Raw genomic sequence first — 14,348 nt, forward strand, 5'->3', positions numbered from 1 at the left:
AAACCCAGGAATTCTTATTCTTTTCCGTTGGATGCTCCATCCTTGCAAAGCTTAGGGTCGCGAATACAGCCTTCTGGGCCTCTCCGCCTCTCTCTCTCTCTGTGTGTGTATCTCTCTCTTTTTCTCTCTCCGTGTATCTCTTTCTGTCCCCCCCCTCTCTCTGTCTCTGTCTCTCTCTCTCTCTGTGTATATCTCTGTATATCTCTCTTTCTCTCTCTCTCTGTGTGTGTCCTCACTTCTTTCTCTCTCTGTGTATCTCTTTCTGTCCCCCCTCTCTCTGTCTCTGTCTCTCTGTGTGTGTGTGTATATCTCTGTATCTCTCTCTTTTTTCTCTGTGTGTGTGTGTGTCTCTCCCTTTTTCTCTCTCTGTGTATCTCTTTCTGTCCACCCCTCTCTCTGTCTCTGTCTCTCTCTCTGTGTGTGTATATCTCTGTATCTCTCCTCTTTTCTCTATGTGTGTGTGTGTCTCTCCCTTTTTCTCTCTCTGTGTATCTCTTTCTGTCCCCCCCTCTCTCTGTCTCTGTCTCTCTGTGTGTATCTCTCTTTTTCTCTGTGTGTGTGTGTCTCTCTCTCTGTCCCCCCCCTCTCTCTCTGTCTCTCTGTATATCTCTGTATCTCTCTCTTTTCTCTCTGTGTGTATCTCTCTCTCCGTCTCTCTCTCTGTATCTCTCTCTCTTTCACTCCCTCTGTATCTCCTTTCTCTCTCTCTCTCTCTTTTCCCCTTTTGGGGAAGCGGGGAGTGAGGAGGGGGGGTTGCTTAGCCGGCTCAGTTTTCCTTCCAGCGCTCCCGGCCTCCTCTCCCCCCCAATAGAGGAGTCTCGCCAAAGGAGCCGGAGAGGGGGCCGTTTTCCTTCCCCTCTTCTTGCTGATCTTCACCCCCTCCCTGAAAAAAAAAACAGCCCCCGCGATGGGCTGCACCCTGAGTGCGGAGGACAAGGCGGCGGCCGAGCGGAGTAAGATGATCGACCGGAATCTCCGAGAAGACGGAGAAAAAGCGGCCCGGGAAGTCAAACTCCTACTCCTGGGTAAGGAGATACTACCAGGAGGGATGCCTTTGGGTCTTCTTTCACTCACTCTCTCCTCCGCCAGACCCGGCAAGCGATGCTCTGCGTTGTAGTCTGTCTTTATCCATGTAGTATGGGTGTAGTATTATTATTCCTATGTATTAAAGCTGTAGTATTATTTCTATGTAGTAGTATAGCTGTAGTATTTTTATTTCTATGTAGTAGTACTTAGTGCTGTAGTATTATTATGTATACTTCTCTTCTTTACTACTCGCTCTCATTGATATGATTATCATTAATAATAATATAGTAATCAGAGATAATTTGCTTGTGTGTCCAATCACACTTAGCCAATAAAGTATTCTATTCTATTCTATTCCCTATCCTATCCTCTTCCTATTCTATTCTATTCTATTCCCTATCCTATCCTCTTCCTATTCTATTCTATTCCCTATCCTATCCTCTTCCTCTTCCTATTCTATTCTATTCTATTCTATTCCCTATCCTCTTCCTCTTCTATTCTATTCTATTCTATTCCCTATCCTATCCACTTCCTATTCTATTCTATTCTATTCTATTCTACATTCTATTCTATTCCTCTACTCTGCTCTGCTCTGCTGTACTCTACTCCTATTTCCTGTCCTATCCTATCCTTACTTTTTTTCTTCCTATTCTCTTCTCTTCCTCTTCCTATTTTCTTCTCTGTTCTCTTGTAAAATGGAGCAAAACTCACAACAAATGTTTCACTTAGCAGCATAAATTTTGGGCTCCCTTATATCTGTACCCAGAAGGCTCGTAGTGAGTGGAAATGAACACAGGAATAGAACATCTACATTCAACATTAATCATTCCCATTCAAAAGTATTCCCTAGGTTATATGGATTTGTGTGTGTGTGAGAGAGAAAGACAGAGAGAAAGACAGAGAGAAAAGACAGAGAGACAGAGAGAGAGAGAGAGAGAGAGAGAGAGAGACAGACAGACAGACAGACAGACAGACCGACCGACCGACCGAGAGCTTGATTCCTGGAGTTGTGGATGCTCCATTGCTGGTGGTTTTTAGGAAAAGATTAACCGATCTGGGGTGGCATGAAGTCTTCTGCCTTGGGTCAGGGGTTGGACTAGAAGACCTCCAAGGTCTCTTCCCCCCCTTGAATTCTACACTGAGGGAAAGAGGGAGCATTCCTTGAACACCTGGAAACATCTGATGCGGAATAGCCACGATTGACAGGTTTCCTCCTCCATCTCTCTCTCCCAAGTCATTCATATGTTTTCCATTCCCTCAATTCTTCTCCATTCCTCCCCTCCTCCCATCCATTAGCCTACCCTTCCTAAGCTCCTGGGAATTCTGGGAGTTGTAGTTCTTAGCGCTAATAGAAAGCACAAGGTAGGAAACACTACATTAAATTGTTGCTTCTAAAACCAGTGAGCTGTTCGTAGTTCCCCTGACTGAATATCTATATTTTTCCCCCAAGGTTATTTTTTTTTTTCCTTTATGCCAAGGCCTCTTCCCCCTCTTAAAGCAGGAAAATCCAGAGAATGCGCAGTTTCTTAAAATACTTTTGTTACGGTTTTGCTGCCGCAAACCAGCACTTTGCTTCCTTTACAAGCTTCCACCACCGTGCCTTGTTACTCTATTGTTGCGTTCTGTTGTGTATAAACAATACGATTAGCTCAGTCAAACATTTCCTTTTATTCTCAAGAAACACCTGTGCTGGGCAATCAATACGGGCTAAACAACTTTCACATTGTTAACTGCAAAATCTGTTTCCTGGATTATGAGTTTGGCTGAATTCTACGGGACATAGAATTTAACAGATTAACAGAGTTGGAAGGGACTTTGGAGGTCATCTATTCCAACCCCCCGCCCAGTCAGGAGACCCTACACCATTGCTGGCAATTCAGTCTTTTCTTGAAAAGCCTCCAGGGATGAAGCTCCCACAACTTCCGAAGGCAACTTCTGATCCATGGGTTGATTGTTCTCACTGTCAGAAAATTCCTCTTTATTTCCAGGTTGAATCTCTACTAATTCCTTGTCTGGCCTTCAGGTGTCTAAAGTCAGAACTTTCGTCCGTATTTAAGGTAGCGCTTGAGTTACGACCGCAATCGAGCCCAAATTTTCCGTTGCTAAGCGAGACATTTTTTCCAGTGAGATTTGCCCCATTTTCCTGCCACCGTTATTAAGCGAATCTCTCCAGTTGTTGCAATCCGTAACACCGTTGTTAAGTGAACCTGGCTTCCCCATTGACTTTGTTCATCGGAAGGTCGCAAAAGCGGATCACGTGACCACCCCATCCCCAGGACACTGCGACCGCCATAAATATGGAATCAGTTGCCAAGTGTCCGAATTTTAATGTTGTGACCATAACGGGGGATTCTGGGACAGTCGTAAGTGTGAAAAGCAATTAAAAGTATCTTTTTTTCAGTGCCACTGAAAACTGCCAACTAGCTGTTGTAAATCAAGGGCTATCTGCCATTCCCTTTTATTTACAATGTCCATAAAAACATGGACCTCCAAAAGAATTGTTTGTATCATCCTTGTGTGTGTTGCAAATGTGCAAGTTTCTTTGAAAGTCGGCCTCATTGCATTGAGTGGGTTTAGTAGAATCCTCACAAGAGCATTGTTGAAGCCCTCTGCTCTCTGCTCACTGCATAATTTTTGCAACCTCTTGTCTTCAATCGTCCCTTAGCTTTTGTTCAAATTTCCAGGAGAAATTGAAGGCGTGTCTTATAGAAGAGAAATATCTGTAGCTCGGGGTTGAAGGTCCTTGGTGATCTCTGAGCTGGGTGGTTTTCTTGCAAATGTTTGATGAACGACTAGGTAATTAATCAACTCAGACATACAAATTATGAGTAAACATTGCAATAAAGAGCCACCAAAAACACTTCCATCAAGCTGTTAGTGTTGTGGTCCACCATTCGGACAGTGAGGAGGTTGGGGAGGAACCTGGGCCAGTCCTGGAGTCTGGGGAAGGCTCTGATGAGGGCTCTGTGTTGGAGGCAGAGAGGGGGCCAGGGCCGTCTGACAGTTATCAGCTACCTTCGGAGTCAGACATCAGAGAGGCAGAAGAACAGCTGGAGCCTGTTCCCAGTGGGCACATGCACAGAATTCCCAGACGAAGGGAAGAGCTAAAGAACAGGGGTTGACTTGGGAGTAAGGCCACAGGTGGACGGTGAATGGCCCCTCCCAGAGGGAATAAAAGAGGAGCGGAAGGGGAGTGGAGTTTGCAGGAGGCAATGAGTTCTTTCCCGCATTCTCGCCAAGTATGAAAGATATCGGCCTGGCCACTCTCCAAGACAAAGGTCGGTAATTGGGAACTCTCTTGAAAGACCGTAGGAGAGGAAAGACTTTGCTGGCGAGGAATTCACTGTAAATTAAATCAAATGGGCTTATCGAGACGAGGACTCGGCTTGGTGCTGCTGGGAAAGCCTAAGTCAGAACAGTTGGTACATAAGCAGAGACCAAACCCTTCTAGCACTGATGACGTTACCTAGTTTGGTCATGAAACATCTGCAAGAAAACCACCAAGCTCAGAGAGCTCCAAGCAGCAACATAGAACAAGTACAACGATCCTAAGGTTTAAAAACAACAGCAACAGTTAGGTGTATTTAATTCATTGGACGGTGGTTTACTTAGTCAATCAACACCTCGTGGTGCCTGTTCCCTAAAGAGGCTGCAAGAGATGACTCAAAGCAGGAAACCCACCCATTGGCCCTGCAGTTTTGACTGGGCTTAAACTAAATAGATAAATATACACGAGCAGAGCCAGTTAAGAGAGGCTGCTTAGGTTGGAATGCAGGATTGCAGGCTGACTCTGCACAAAGCCAGGAGTTCGATCCTGACCGGGTCAAGGTTGACTCAGCCTTCCGTCCTTCCGAGGTCTATAAAATGAGATTATTGGGGGGCAATAACTTTTTAGAGAGGCATTTAAAGCACTGTGCAGCGGTATATAAGTCTAAGTGCTATTCCTGTTGCTGTTGCTATCTACCTACCTATCTATTTACCTGCCTGCCTGCCCATCCATGCGTCCGTCCGTCCATCCATCCATCCATACACCCACCAAACCCACTCACACACCTGTCTGTCTGTCTGTCTGTCTGTCTGTCTGTCTGTCTGTCTGTCTGTCTGTCTGTCTCTATCTATCTATCTATCTATCTATCTATCTATCTATCTATCTATCTATCTATCTATCTATCTATCTATCTATCTATCTTTCAATCATGTATCATCTATCTCAGGATAACTCAGCCTTCCATCCTTCCCAGGTGGGTAAAATGAGTACCCAGATTGTTGGGGGCAACATGCTGACTCTGCAAAACCACTTAGAGAGGGCTTTAAAGCACTGTGAAGCGGTATATAAGTCTAAGTGCTATTGCTATTGCTATTGCTAGTCCGTCCGTCCTTCCTTCCTTCCTTCCTTCCTTCCTTCCTTCACTTCCTCCTTCCCAGTGGTTAGAATGCAGTATTGCAGGTTATTCTGTTATGCTGTTATTCTCCTTCCTTCCTTCCTTCCTTCCTTCCTTCCTTCCTTCTTTCCTTCCCTCCCAGTGGTTAGAATGCAGTATTGCAGGTTATTCTGTTATGCTGTTATCCTTCCTTCCTTCCTTCCTTCCTTCCTTCCTTCTTTCCTTCCTTCCCAGTGGTTAGAATGCAGTATTGCAGGTTATTCTGTTATGCTGTTATCCTTCCTTCCTTCCTTCCTTCCTTCCTTCCTTCTTCCCAGTCACAAAATTGTATCTGTCCCTTAAAAATTTGGAATTTTGTTCAAGGTAGGAGCCCAGGGGAATGAAGTCTGACTTTTTTTAAATGTACAGCTGAATTTGACCTACGGACTTGCAGGATTGATGTCAGTTTTCTGGAGAGGAAATATGATCAGATGAGCTAATGCTACTCCATTCCTTTATTTAGAATATTTCCCTTAAATAACTCATTGTGTCTTTGTGGGTTTTTTCTTTTTCTTTTAGGAGCTGGTGAATCCGGAAAAAGCACAATTGTGAAACAAATGAAGTAAGTGTGCTTAAGGATGAGGATATTAACTTGGTGAAGTCAGGAAATGATATCATGAAACTAAAAGGTTGATTGTGTTGTTTTTGATCAGAATTATCCATGAAGCGGGATATTCTGAAGAAGAATGTAAGCAGTACAAAGCGGTTGTCTATAGTAATACCATCCAGTCCATTATTGCTATCATAAGAGCTATGGGGAGACTGAAAATAGACTTTGGAGATTCAGCCAGGGCTGTAAGTATTAACGTTTTACAACATTCCTTTTAAATAATGTCCTTAATTCTGAAATTAAGAATTCAGAAATTCAGGAACTTTGATATTCCTGCTGGTGTACATTCAGGAGGAGGAGGAAAGGAAAGAAGGAGGAGGAGTTGGAAGAAGAAGAGGAGGAGGAGAAAAAGGAGGAGGAAGGAAAGAGGAAAAAGAAAGAAGAGGAAGGAGAAGGAGGAGGAGGAGGAGAAGGAGGGGGAGAGGGAGGGAGGAGGAGGAGGAAGAAGAGGAAAAAGTAGAAAGAAGGGGAAGGGGAAGAAGGAGGAAGAGGAGGGGGAGGGGGAGAAGAAGAAAAAGGGGAAGAAGAAGAAGAAAGAAGAGGAAAGGGAAGGAGGAGGAGGAGGAGGAGGAGGGGGAAGAAGAACGAGGAGGAAGAGGAAGAGGAGGAGAAACTTTGCAGTTGGAATTTAGTTATAGAATTTTAATAACACAGTCTTAAGGCCTACAAGGACCTTGGGTAGCCAGCCCTTGCTTAGAGTTGCCAATATTTTAATTGGTCTACTTATTATTTAATTGGCCTATTTATTATATTCTCTAAATTACGTTTTAGCCCTTGACTAAGAAATTCTAGTGAATTGTAAATTTGTAGCTGTCACTTCCTGAAGTTGATATGTGAGTAGTCCTCTCTGGGTGTCTGCTCCTCAAATCTTAGTGTTGATCACGCAGTCCTGGAAACACTTAGGATTCATGAAATCATCGTGTGAATGGATTTCTCTTCTCCTGAAAAAAATCTCCAAGTCAAAAGATATATAATACTGCTTTGTACTGCAGTAGAAAAACCTGATCTGAAGCAATTCCTGCAAAATGAATACGGGTGTTTTTGAGTTCTTTTTTTCCTCTTTTACGACAGGACGATGCACGCCTACTCTTTGTCCTTGCTGGGGCGGCAGAAGAAGGTTTTATGACGGGAGAACTTGCTGGGGTGATCAAAAGATTGTGGAAGGATTCCGGAGTCCATGCCTGTTTCAACCGATCGAGAGAATATCAGCTGAACGACTCGGCCGCGTAGTAAGTATCCCAAAAGAATTACGCCGTATGATGCAAAATCTGCAGTTCGGCTGTTCAAATCTCACCGGCTCAGGGTTGACTCAGCCTTCCATCCTTCTGAGGTGGGTAAAATGAGGACCCGGATTGTTGTTGGGGGCAATATGGTGACTGTAAACCGCTTAGAGAGGGCTGAAAGCCCTATGAAGCGGTATAGAAGTCTAACTGCTATTGCTATGTTCTGATGCGAGAAATAAGAGCTCTGGGTTTTTTTTTGCAAAACGAGAACAGCCAAAGCCACTTCAACCAAAGTAAATTTGCACAGATTTATATATCCCTGTAGATAAATGTTTGTAGAGATTCTCCGTCATCCAGGTTGTCCCAAAGGTGCATTTTTTTCAGGAGGCAACTGGACTTTCTTGGTTTTTTTTTCCTTTTGAAGATGGTTCACTTTTCATCCAAGAACCTTCCTTGCATCTAACTGGATGGAGGGGGAATGGAATGATTTATATTCCTTGCAGACAGCTGGTCATTTGCATGCTTTTGGAGGGTTATTGAGGCCACTTGGAGGTTGATCTGCATCCTCGGGGTCACTTGAGGGGTGCAAATGGGTGTGGAACCTTCTTGGAACTGCCGAAAGGACAATATTGTAGGGTTGGAGATAAGTGATGTCTCATCCCTCCCCCTCTGTTGAGAGAGGGCTGTTCAATTTGGACACAGATGGCCTCTTTGATTCCTCTTTCAAACCAGCAGTCTTCTCTGTCCAAAATCTGGACTTGATTGTCTGCAAAAGAGCAACTTGTGTCTTTCAAATGCAGATGGTCTGCTGAAACTACTCCTGATGGGCTACTTCTCCTATGTTGTGCCACGTGTTTAGGACGTTAACCCCTTCATCAAGGCCTCCATCAATTTCCCCTTTTGCTAATACTGTATTTTTCGAGAGTATAAGACGCACGTTTCTCCCCCCTAAAAGCAGGCGAAAATTTGGGTGCATCTCGTATACTGAATGTAGACCCACCATCCCAACCCTTTGGCTGATGCCTCCCAGCAATTTACCTCCTTGCAGCAAATGGAGAAAATGGGGCTTGCGGAGGCTGCAATAGGCCTAAAGCAATCCCTACAGCCTGAAACAGCTGATGATCGGGAGAAATTGAACGTGACCCGTCAAAAGCGCGGTCCACTAAAGCTGCGCTCGACGAAAGCGCGTACCTGACGTCATCAGCAGCGTGACGAAAAAAATTAAAAATAAATTAAATTGAAATTAAAATTAAATTAAAGCAAGCCGATTCACATAAAGGTAAGGGTTAGGTTTAGGGTTAGGGTTAGGTTAAGGGTTAGGGTTAGGGTTAGGTTTAGGGTTACGTTAAGCGTTAGGGTTAGGTTTAGCGTTAGGTTAAGGGTTAGCGTTAGGTTTAGCGTTAGGTTAAGGGTTAGGTTTAGGGTTAGGTTAAGGGTTAGATTTAGGGTTAGGTTTAGGGTTAGGTTTGGGGGGGGGTTAGGGTAAGGTTTTCGCTTTAATTTTAAATTTACCGCTCACAGTGCGATGTTTTCGTCGCGCTGTGATGACGTCACGTACGCGCTTTCGGCAAGCGCGCTTTTGTCTACCGCGGTTTTGTGGTGGAACCAAATTGAAAGTGAAACTTGCTGTTTGCTGCACAAGGCAAATTGCTGGGAGGCAGAGGCAGATTCTTTTTCTTGTGCTAATCAGGTTGTTTGCTGTTGGCTGCAAGGAGGTAAGTCAACAACTATGAATGCCTATAGAATGTTCAAATTATTAGACTTATTTTTTAAAGACTGCTTTATTATTGTTCTAGACAGCTTCGCAAAATGAAGAAGCTTTTTAAAAATAAATGCTTGATCTGAAGAGGCCCAGTGCTATTGTATCGTCTTTTAAATAGCAGAGAATAATCTATACTTCCAGAAAGCCACATCAATTTTAACAGCATCGGTAGAAGTATAGTCTGAAATGTAATACCACAAAAAGTGTATATTGTCTGTACTGTTTGCTGTTTGGTGCAAGGAGGCAAATTGCTGGGAGGCAGAGGCAGATTTCCCCCCCCCCCTTCTTTTCCTCCCCCAAAAGCTCGGTGCTTCTTATACTTTGGAGCGTCTTATACTCTGAAAAATACAGTAATTATTATGGCTTAACATAGTGTACGAATTCAGTCTTCGTACTTGACTTTGTAGCCATCTTCCAGTGGTGGGTTTCAAAAATTGTTCGAACCTACTCTGTGGGTGTGGCCTCCTTTGTGGGAGTGGCTTGCCACCCATGTGACCGGATGGGAGTGGCTTGCTACCTATGTGACCAGATATGAAGATGCCGACGACACTTGTCAGAACCACCTTAAATTACCTCACACACAGCCCTGGCGTGCATAAGAATAGGATGTAAACTTATTTTTTAAAAGGCATCTTTGGTTTGCGTTAAAACAACTTCAACACACGCAATGTTCTGATTGCACCACAAACGCAGTAGTCATCCTTACCTTTCACAGAGGCACTGAGTTTTATACATATGAGCATGATAGTGTAGAATAATCATATCCAAGGACCAGTGGTGGGTTTCAAAAAAATTTGGAACCTCTTCTGTAGGTGTGGCCTGCTTTCCGGGTCCACAGGTGGAACCTCTTCTAACCGGTTTGGTAGATTTGACGAACCGGTTCTGCAAACTGGTAGGAACCCACCTCTGCCATCTTCTGAATAGTTCTGTTGTCCGTACAGCAAAGACCACAATAATTTAGAAGCTGTCCACAGCTTTAAAGCAGTTCAAAGGAAGTTTTGGCGAAACTAATCTTTATGACACGTGCCGTTCAATTTAAGATTAAAAGACCTTCGATATTTATTCTGCTTTCCTAGCTATTTGAATGACTTGGATAGGATTGCCCACACCGGTTATATCCCAACGCAACAAGATGTCCTCAGGACAAGGGTGAAAACGACAGGAATTGTGGAAACTCATTTTACCTTCAAAGATCTCCACTTTAAGTAAGTAACAGCCTTAAAAATATGATGTCAGGCCTGCGGCCATCTTTTCTTTTGGATCTTTGGGCCTGCCACATTTTCTATTATTCTACTATGCCTTTTCTATTGTGGGAAAATGGGAGGGAGGATTGTATGGAGTTAGATGATAGGTAGCCATAACAACATTCTTTCTAGAAAGCCAAAGGTCATCCTTTGTCTTTGCACCTCTGCTCCTGACCGGAACTGGATGGGTTGAAGCTGCCAGCATGACAGTGGGAGATTGGACCATGGGATGGACTTGTGGGTGTGGGGTGCAAGATCTTGAACTTTCAACTGGGTGGGGAAAACCAGGAAGCTTTCAGATTCGGGTTTTCCCAGATGTGCCAACATGGCTCTCTTAATAAATTGGAAATTTGAGCAATTCTTTGCCTTGGACTCAAATTTACTTTTGGATGCTATTTGAACCCTGGCATTAATCTGAATCTGAAAGAGAGTTCATTGGGTGTTCAGTGTGTTAGTCAAATATTTCCTTCGCGTGAGATTTGGGAAGAGACTATATTTCTATCCGGAACAGAGTATTTCATAATATTTTTAATCTGGCAAGCATTGATTGATTGATTGATTGATTGAAATAGCAATTCCAGAAAGGAGCAGTTTGTGATTAAGGATCTCATTTTCAAAACCAAAAAGGAAATGTTGATATCTTCTAATGAATACAGAGAGATATGTCACATAAAATGTGAAATTAATTTTGCTTTTTGAACACAGAAGAGACTTTGGAAACTCTTTTCCACTTGCTGGACTTGGTTTATAGACTTTCTCTCAACTACAGCTGTCCTAATTCATTTTGGTCTGGGTAGAATCCTGCCTTAAAACCAGCTGATTGGCTGTTGTTGTTTTGCCTCTTGTTTTACAGGATGTTTGATGTTGGAGGCCAGAGATCAGAAAGGAAAAAATGGATCCACTGCTTTGAGGGGGTTACGGCTATCATTTTTTGTGTGGCACTGAGTGATTATGACTTGGTCCTTGCAGAAGATGAAGAAATGGTAAGTAAACGAAAGAAAGAAAGAAAGAAAGAAAGAAAGAAAGAAAGAAAGAAAAGAAAGAAAGGAAAAGAAGGAAAGGAAGGAAAGAAGGAAAGGAAGGAAGGAAGGAGGGAGGGAGGGAAGGGAAGGGAAGGAAGGAGACAGAGAGAAAGAAAGAGAAAGAGAAAAAAGAAAGAAAGAAAGAAAGAAAAAAGAAAGAAAGAAAAGGAAGGGAGAAAGAAAGAAAGAATGAAAGAGAAGAAGGATGGATGGCTGGATGGGAGGGAAGGGAAGGAAGGAGAGAAAGAAAGAAAGAAGGAAAGAAAGGAAGAAAGGAAGGAGGAAGGGAAGGAAGGAAGCTGACAAAGAGAGAGAGAAAGAAAGAAGAAAGAAAGAAAAGGAATGGAGACAGAAAGAAAGAATGAAAGAGAAAGAAGGATGGATGGATGAATGGATGGGAGGGAAGGGAAGGAAGGAGAGAGAGAAAGAAAGAAAAAAGAAAGTGAAACAGAAAGAAAGAGGAAGGAAGGAAGGAAGGAAGGAAGGAAGGAAGGAAGGAAGAGGAGTTACTAACTTAACAATTGCAGTGATTTACTTAACAACTGTGGCAAGAAAGGTTGTAAAATGGGGCAAAATTCAGTTAACAACTGTCTTTAACAACTGTCTTGCTTAGCAACGGAAATGTTCGGCTCACTTGTGGTTGAAGGTCAAGGACTCTCTGTAATTTAATCACATTTTACTCATTTAGCAGTAAGAAAATGGTTACAATAATTTTCTATTCAGCTTGCCGATAGGTGAAGTAGGATTCTATTTTTAGGGATTTATTTATATAATGATCATGATAAACACATTGTAAATATGTTTTTAAATACTTTATTTTGGTAAAAGGAAGAAGAACCAAGCAGTAGCTGAACTATTTTACGATGGTCTTAACAATCATTTGAATGATTGATTTGAGTAATTCAAATAATTGTCTGAAATAAGAAAATGTCACAGACTTTGGTCCTTGTTCTTTAGGTGCATTGAGTTTTGTTTCACTGGACCTATTTGTGAATTGATCTTGATATTATTACGCAGAGAAACGAGGAAAGGAAACTGATCGATTCTCCTTTTTTCCCATTGCAGAATAGGATGCACGAAAGCATGAAATTGTTTGATAGCATCTGCAACAATAAGTGGTTTACTGACACCTCCATCATCTTGTTCTTAAATAAAAAGGATCTCTTTGAAGAAAAAATTAAAAGGAGTCCTCTAACTATTTGTTATCCAGAATATCCAGGTATATCTCTCTCCCTTTTTATGCAGAGAACACATGTTGATCTTAACAGAATAACAGGGTTGGAGGGGACCTTGGAGGTCTTCTAGTCGAACCCCCTGCTCAGGCAGTTAACCCTGTACCATTGCAGACAAATGGCTGTCCAGTCTCTTCTTAAAGACTTCCAGTGTTGGGGCATTCACAACTTCTGGAGTCAAGTTGTTCCACTGGTTAATTGTGCTCACTGTCAGGAAATTTCTCCTTAATTCTACGTTGCTTCTCTCCTGGATTAGTTTCCATCCATCAAAAAGAGAAGGAGAGACATTTTGCAGTTAAAATGCAGTTACAGAATTTTAGTAGCCCAGTCTTGAGGAAAGAATTCTCCATCAAGGAGAATATTAAAGAAAAAAGAGGATTATTGTCTTCAAACTTTTGAGTAGAGTAAATCTTGACTAAAGGCCTCGTTCTCCTAAATAACAAGAATCTGAATGGAAGATCCTTATTCTTGTGAATGGTGTGAATGGCATTTATGGAACTGTTTACTGTACGTACTCCCGGTTTCACCTCTCATATACAATAGTGTGATATTTTAATAACTGAATTAGGATTGTAATGGAGCAAAGGGAAAATAGCTGCACAGACATAAGGTCTCTGGGGTGTGAACCTTCCATAATTGTTTAATTTGTTATTGGGCTTTTGTACTATGCTGGAGCAGACTAATACTTACTGCACTGAATAGTTGCATATACAGGAGTAAAATGTAATTTAGAGAATATAATGAATAGGCCAATTGAATAGTAAGTAGACCAATTAAAACATGGGCAACTAAAGTAAGGGTTGGCTACCCACAGTCCTTGTAGAAATCAAGACTGTGCTATTAAAATTCTGTCGCTAAATTTCAACTGCAAAATTCCTCCTCCTCTTCCTCTTCTTCCTCTTCCTCTTCCTTTTCCTCCTCCTCCCAAATCCTCCTTCTCCTTCCTCTTCTTTTTTCTTTTTCTTATTCCTCCTTCCTCCTCCTCTTCTTCCTCTTCTTCTCCTCCTCCTCCTCCTTCCTCCTCTTCTTCCTCTTCTCCTCCCCCCCTCCTCCTCCTCCTCCTCCCTAGTTTTAAACTCAATCTATGGTCCCTTGTAGAACTCGTACCCAACAGTCCTTGTAGACCTCAAGACTGTGCTATTAAAATTCTATAACTAAATTTCAACTTTGGGCTAGATGACCTACAAGGTCCCTTCTGACTCTCTTGTTCTGTAGGTTGACTCCCTCTTCTTTGTGGCAACCCCCGAGATGTTGGAACTCTGCTATCATATCACCCACTAGTCTAAAGGGCTTAAATCCACCCTTTGTGGTTTTTTTCCCCTCCACCCATTTTAGGATCAAACACATACGAAGAAGCAGCTGCCTACATCCAGTGCCAGTTTGAAGACCTAAACAAGAGAAGAGACACGAAAGAAATCTACACCCACTTCACCTGTGCCACCGATACCAAGAACGTTCAATTCGTCTTTGATGCGGTCACCGATGTCATCATAAAGAATAATTTGAAAGACTGCGGTTTATTCTAAACATATACCATAGATATCCAACTATCCTTTCTTTCTTTCTTTCTTTCTTTTTTTACAAAACCAAATGTGCTTTTTTTTTTAAAAAAAAAAGACCATGAATAATTTTAGAGCTGGGGGGTTTATTTATTTTTATTTATATAATGCGACATATATATATATATTGTCCGTGAGTGGCCTTGGGTTCAGAAAGACAATCCTGCTAGTTTATGTAGTAAGCCATGCATTCTAAGGACCAGAATGATGGAGTCTTTCACTCTCTAAACCATCATTCTATATGTCCAT

The 14,348-nt window shown here is 42.4% G+C and overlaps 1 protein-coding gene across 1 annotated transcript; it reads left to right on the forward strand.

Annotated features, from left to right (window-relative positions):
• Positions 1–652: 652 nt before the first annotated feature.
• GNAI1 (G protein subunit alpha i1) lies at positions 653–14,144 on the forward strand. Its single transcript, XM_032222094.1, has 8 exons — positions 653–1,025; positions 5,967–6,009; positions 6,101–6,242; positions 7,129–7,286; positions 10,119–10,247; positions 11,140–11,269; positions 12,374–12,527; positions 13,876–14,144. The coding sequence occupies exons 1-8, from the start codon at positions 908–910 to the stop codon at positions 14,064–14,066; spliced, it is 1,065 nt and encodes a 354-aa protein (XP_032077985.1). The 5' UTR covers positions 653–907; the 3' UTR covers positions 14,067–14,144.
• Positions 14,145–14,348: the final 204 nt, after the last annotated feature.

The sequence above is a fragment of the Thamnophis elegans genome, chromosome 7 (genome assembly GCF_009769535.1).
Source record: "Thamnophis elegans isolate rThaEle1 chromosome 7, rThaEle1.pri, whole genome shotgun sequence".
NCBI classification, from domain to species: domain Eukaryota; kingdom Metazoa; phylum Chordata; class Lepidosauria; order Squamata; family Colubridae; genus Thamnophis; species Thamnophis elegans.